At 35.0% G+C, this 6397-nt stretch overlaps 1 protein-coding gene across 11 annotated transcripts in view; it reads right to left on the reverse strand.

Annotated features, from left to right (window-relative positions):
- Positions 1-6397, reverse strand: part of LOC102752919 (putative RNA-binding protein Luc7-like 2) — a 60029-nt gene that overhangs the window by 43940 nt on the left and 9692 nt on the right. For 2 of the 11 annotated variants that reach the window (XM_006777111.2, XM_006777110.2), the window contains one exon: positions 3852-3928. The exons of 3 other annotated variants lie outside the window; for them this stretch is intronic. In XM_006777111.2, the coding sequence (XP_006777174.1) occupies positions 3852-3903 (52 nt within the window). In that variant the 5' untranslated portion in view covers positions 3904-3928. Of the gene's footprint in view, positions 1-195; positions 274-1293; positions 1365-3851; positions 4256-4317; positions 4343-4956; positions 5062-5720; positions 5846-6397 lie in introns of those variants that run through there. 6 more of the 11 variants (XM_015572674.1, XM_015572670.1, XM_006777108.2 and 3 more) reach the window with 6 other exon arrangements.

Here is a 6397-nt window from a genome sequence, read left to right on the forward strand (position 1 = left end):
AAGGATTATTGTCCAACTCCTTCACATTGCAGATGAGGAAACTGTGGCCTGGAGAGGTTAAGCGACTTGCAGTAGACCCACTAGGACAGTTCTACCAGTATACAACATTCCCTACTTGACACTAAGCATTGATTTCTTTTGTAATTATTTAATTAACTGAAAAACATAAAAAGTAATCTTGCAAATATTGCATACACACTGCGAATCCCCACTGAACCCCAGACGCCATTTCTTCCACTATTTTGTTCCAGCTGAAGTGTCTCCCTTTTGCTGCTGGGAGGAGTTAGAGAGGGTAGAATAACGTGTTTAAGAGTGTACAAACCTGGAAGAAGGACTTACACACCAGTCAAACAAAGGCATATTGCCTAAATGAAAAGTTAACTGTAATGCCTCCAAAGACCCCACACCTCCAAGTTTTATGTAGCCTGTGCTATATATGGCCTAACATTTAAATTCTGTCTTCATATAGCACAATACACCTCCTAAGCAATAGAAGCATCCAACCTGCTAGTGATGCCTATCCACTAAAAAATTTACAAATTCTAAGGAACAAAAGGTAACTAACTCCTCTAATAACAAAATATAGATGGCAGTTGTAATTTTTTTTGCTTAGAACCTCTTTGGAAAAAGAAAAAACTCTTAATGACAATTCCTTTATGTAGAGTGGTAGCCCTAAAAAAAATGTGTTTTTATTTTACCCTTCAATTGATATCATCGTTGATGAATGAAAACCTACTGGTGAATTACTGAAGCGAGAACTGTTGGTACCAAAATAGATTGTAAACACATCTGTACTTCACATGATGCCTGAGGCACTCCAAAAACTTTCACCTAGGAAGTGATTCAATTATTTGAATTAATTTCTGTTTTTCACATGTGAATTACAAAAATGGTTAAAACTTTACCCCTTTTATGTGGTCTTATTTTGAAGAGTCAACTAACTAAAACAACTAAATACAGTCGTTTTTGGGTGGGGTAAGATTTTGTTCAAATTGTTTTAATGTAGTTAAAATACTTAATTGTAAGTCTGATTTGTAAGCAGGAAATATGTATTTTTAAGAAGAGTAATTTATAGCTAAAATGATAGCTTCAGAGCAGTTCAACAATAGGTTTTCTAGAGGCTAGTCTCTAGTTAAAGTAGGTTATTTCCAACACCACAATGTGGAATAATTCATTTATTTTTCACGCCTGCTACTATAATAAAGGTAATTTTACTGATCCTTTTTTCCTTTTAAACACAACTGCTTTTGTTCCACATTCATTAACACATCTGAAAAGTTAGCAATAACTCACGGCTCGGCGAATGCGGGGCCTTTCTGACACTCCCTTGCAGATTGAAGTAGTCAGGCATAGATACATTGAACCTTTACAAATAAAACAAGGGGCCAGATTGTTCAGTTTGTATAGAATAGACTCCGCCAGCAATTTCAATACAGCATCTAGATGTACATGGTGATTGTAAAGATTCTTGTATATGAAAACAAAAGTGAACAAAATCAGGGTGTTTTTTTTTTTTAAAATATTGACTTAACAAGTGTGTAATCTTAGAGAAGAATATACCCAACCATAGGTAAAAGTCCAAGGCTGGAGCTCTCAAAAGTGGTCTTTGGGCCAACTGGGGTTTTTAAAGATTTTTTAAAAGATCTATTTCATTCAGACTTTAGTGAGGGTCTTGCACTCTTGTTAGAATGATACTATGATAAGCTCACAACAAAATGGCAATGCTTACTACAGGCTTTTTGCTTCTTGGCATGTAAAAAAAATTTTTTTTAATTTTAAATCTGCACCCAAATTATGCTAAGAAATTTAAAGATGATATTTTAAGCTGAGGGGAAAAAAAATAAAAAAACTTCCATAGCTAGAAGTCCCCTTGCTACATGTATCTACGCTTTTCAGTAATGCAATAGCAATGTCGTTTCAGTGCCGTCAAAATAATGGCTAAAAGATTATAAACCAGGCCTTAAAATAAAATCAAGATTCAGTAAGTTTTACCAATCAAACATCTCAAGTAGGGCGACTGTTTTTGCTTCAGAAATCACAACATTAAATCTAATACTAAGACATGTGCCCTGAAGACACAGCTGTCAGATAAAATATGAACAATTGCAAGTATCAATTTAGCAAACATCCCTGATGAGCTTTAAAAGAAATCAGTTTCTATAAACACCAAAAAGTATTTAAAATACCTTCTCATTGCATTTAAGTGATTGCTCTTTATACATTTGATAACTGTAGTAAACACAATATGCACAGCTATCAAAAATCAGCCTATACGTTATAGAAACTTTTAAAAACAAAATAATAAAATCCCTAGTAATTTGAGATACAGAAACACCCCGAGAGGGACTAGCAACTGAGTATCTGTTTATTGGTATTTTTAAAGTTTTACTTAAGAGACTTAAAACTTTTAAAAATAATTTGGCTATATTACCATGTCCATGAAGTACTTAATAAATTTGGGCATACACCATAAAAGTATCCTTTGGCTAAAACCAACAAAAACATTTTAAAATAAAAATACCAGTAATTTTAGTTTCTATCAAGATATCTGGCCCAAACCATATTTTTCAAAACTAGGTAAAACAGCGCCCATTTGGGGGGAAAAAAGGAGGGGAGGGGGAGACTACAATCAATAGAGAACAAATATGAATCAAATCTCCTTATAATGCAAGGAATTATTTTATGCATTCGATGTATTTTATCTTTGGGTGTTCTAGGAATATATTCATATAAAAATAACCTAAAGTAAGAAAAAACTATTACCCTGTTACACTATTATCGGATTGAAATCATAGAATCAAACCTATTAGTGAACACATCCTCTGTGGTAGACAATGGGGTTACAAAGAGGCATAGAAGACAAGCTCTGTACCCTCAAGGAGTCCATGATTTTGCTAAGAGAAACAGGACATTCAAATGAAGTAGCAAGTAATATACAATGTAGCCTGATCCAAGTGCCAAACTGATGTTTCAAGTACTTAGGAATTCTAAGACTAGAATGACCACCAAGGACTGGAAAGGTTAGGAAAGGCTTCATATAAGGAGTAGCCAAATTTTAAAGAAAAAATAGGACTTTGACCAAAGGAAAAAGAAATAATTTTTTCCATTGTTCTCTTCAATCCAGATTTTGTGTGTAAACAACGTGAAAAAATTAGAAGTTTAAAAATAATGGGGCAGAGACTAGGCCAAGTTATTTGCTTTAACAACAAAATGTCCTACCCATAACCACATGCATGCCTCTCTGTTCTATAAGCTCCACAATAACTCATTAGACTTTGTACATAACTATAATGTTAAGTTTTTAGAATTTAAATGGAAGCATCAAATTTTCTATTAATATTTCCTACCAGCAACTCAACCCCTTCATGAGTTTCATGAATTATAACCTTTATTTGGGAACACCTGAGTCACAGGTTTACAATAAAAACTGAAATGCATATTATTCCTCTTGGGGTCTCTAAGTAATGCAACAGAGCCTAAGTGGTACTGAGACAGTTTCACTCAGGGAATATGACCATTAAAAAGAAGGGTGCTGCCCAAACTATACTCAAATACTGCTATTCTCCAAATCCCCTTCAATCTGTTGGAAGGGAAATTTTTAAGCACACTGTAAATCTCAACACTGCCATTTTATGGTCCTGCCTTTTTCTGAAACTGACTTAGACTTAAACTGTAGTTAAAACCTTAGCCCAGATGGTATCTGATATCATTTTACATGGTGCATGCTATTTTCCCAATACCCACCCCCACCCTCCAATGCTACCCACCCTCTCCCTCCCATACAAACAATAATTCAAATCAACTTTCACAGATTTAGGTGCTATTTTAAAAACATCAAAATTTTACTTTACCCATTCTCTCCGATGCTCCCTGTATTTTTTTAAGCTGTGAGTGGATGACCATGCTATGTGATCAACAACTGTGAAGGCTAAGCAAAAGTGAACTGAGTTTAGTATTATAATTTCAAAAGAACCTTAAAGTTTGTAATATTTGACATACATAATGGTATGCAGATACCTTATTTTACTGCATATTATCAGGCATTAATCGCAAGCAATTTATAAAAATAACTAATTAGTTGTACAGAATTTTGTACAGAATTAGCTTAAAGCTCAACTTAGGGAAAACAGAGGAGAAAACCCAACAGCACAGCACACAAAGCAAACAAAAACAACCCACTTATAAATGGGGGAAAGCCCTCCCATATTCACCCATGTGACGACCAAAGCTCTCCCCACAGGTACACTCGTTAGGGGCCACATATCACTGTTGGCTTGGGACAGGATAGGCACATTCCCTCTAGAATAAAAGCCATACCTCTTCAGTGAAAGGAAAGCCAGAGCTAGAAAGAGAGATATATAACTAAATACTTAAAGCTTTTTGTTTCCCTGTGCCCTTGAGTCCTCAAATGCAGAGAAATGTTCCACCCTCTTATTACCATTTCTTCAAATATAAACTACTGATCCACAAATTGGCCATGTAAAGACCCATGGCCAATTTATAGTCTAGGACAGGGCAGGGCAGAAGACCTCCCCTGTACTAGTAAATCATTATGTCTTCATGTGGAAGCAAGGTAAAAGCAGGTGACTACTGCTGCACAGTGGCTATCATACTAAAGAACCAATTTTATTACTTTTGCACCCTTCTCAAATTTTCTCACCAACTCTACTAACTTCTCCCACCTACCTTTATTGTTCCTTTAGAATTCTACCTAAAACTCACCTAGAGGAACTCTTTTGTAATTAACCTAAAAAAGGACACCATGTTCCCTTCTAAATAAACACACTATTTAATTTACTTCATATCTCTACAATTCAAAGTACATAATTCACTTATATAAGGACTATGTCTTAACTTAAATTCATATGTTTTGAAAACATTTAATATAATCCGATACACATCAAACTTTCACGAATATATTTATTACATAAGGAAAGGAAAGAAAGTGTACTCAACCAAAAATGACCATGGGAAGAACCAGTTATGGCATTCACATTCTTCCAAATAGCAAGTCACTTCTTTCTAACACAACTTACAATCATACCGAGGAGCAGCAGCTTTTCTTTCCTCCAGAAAATGCAAAAATAAGGGTACTATACATTTCAGAAAGGCTATCCCTCTTAACACTTTTATATAGTCCTACAGGTTTATAATTACAAATACTAATAACACTTCCACCACAATACTATGACAAGCCCAACATTTTAAAAAATGCAATGCCCATTGCAGAAGAAATTTGCAGAAAAAGTTCATTCTTGCTGAATATGATCATAGATTCATTAAAATAACTTCTTAAACCTACCAGCCTACTTGTCTATGAAAATCCAAATAACAAAATTATAAGGAATGAGACTAGGAAACAGCCTTGGTAGTAGGAGAAAGAGCTTATAGACTCTAAGAGCTAACAGAATACTAAAGTGGCTATATCTCAAGGCTCTACTTCACCCCTTGCCACAACCTTCTCTTCTCTCATTCTACAAAGCATAGTCTTGGCCACTGGCAGGAATTAATGCCATCACATTTCTAAGAGGATACATGCTTTAGAATACCTATCTACATATTTCTCCTCTTAGTTTTAAGAAATATATTAGAAATGGGTGAATAGATTCCTAAAAATTAAGTTCTAAAAGTGAATTATATAGAATTTGTCTTATAGATATATGTCATAAAGTCAGTCATTAAAAAGTTGCAGCCTGCTAAATTTATATTTTGATACTTTCTTGCAGAGCTGCAATTCTGATTCAGTAAAACTTGTACTCTGGATACCTGGTGTCTTCTATCATCCAGAACTTCCTATACACAAAATTAGAAGTAGCAAAAGCTGTATCTGGCTATGAAGAAATAGCTGAAAAGAACCAAGGAAAAAGCAATTGGCTGATTAAAAAGACAAGTTCTGCCCTGGCTGGTGTGGCTCAGTTGGTTGAGCGTTGCCCCATGCCCCAAAAGGTCGCCAGGTCAATTCCTCATCAGGGCACATGCCCAGGTTGTGGGCTCAGTCTCCAGTAGGGGTGTGTATGGGAGGCAAACAATGGATGTTTATTTCTCACGTCAATGTTTCTCTTTCTCTCTCTCTCTCTTGCTTCGTCTCTAAAAATCAATTGAAACACTTTTTTAAAAGGACAAGTTCTCATTGGTTGATGATAACTACAAAAGCTAAGTAGAGCCTTACCAAATCTAAAAACTAATGACGAAAATAAAAAGGGGGAAAAAATGAGAATATCAAAAGACAGAAGTGATGGATAACTCAATGATGAAGAAAGTTAAAGTGAAAAACAGAAAATACCATGAAGGAGACTGAGCCTTACAACTACTGAAACATATAAGAAATAATGTGTAAAATATACACAAAATAGGTTCCTCAAATTAAGTATTACAAATGAAGTCCCTTACGTTTCCC

Source organism: Myotis davidii, unplaced genomic scaffold, assembly GCF_000327345.1.
Source record: "Myotis davidii unplaced genomic scaffold, ASM32734v1 scaffold329, whole genome shotgun sequence".
In the NCBI taxonomy this organism is placed as follows: domain Eukaryota; kingdom Metazoa; phylum Chordata; class Mammalia; order Chiroptera; family Vespertilionidae; genus Myotis; species Myotis davidii.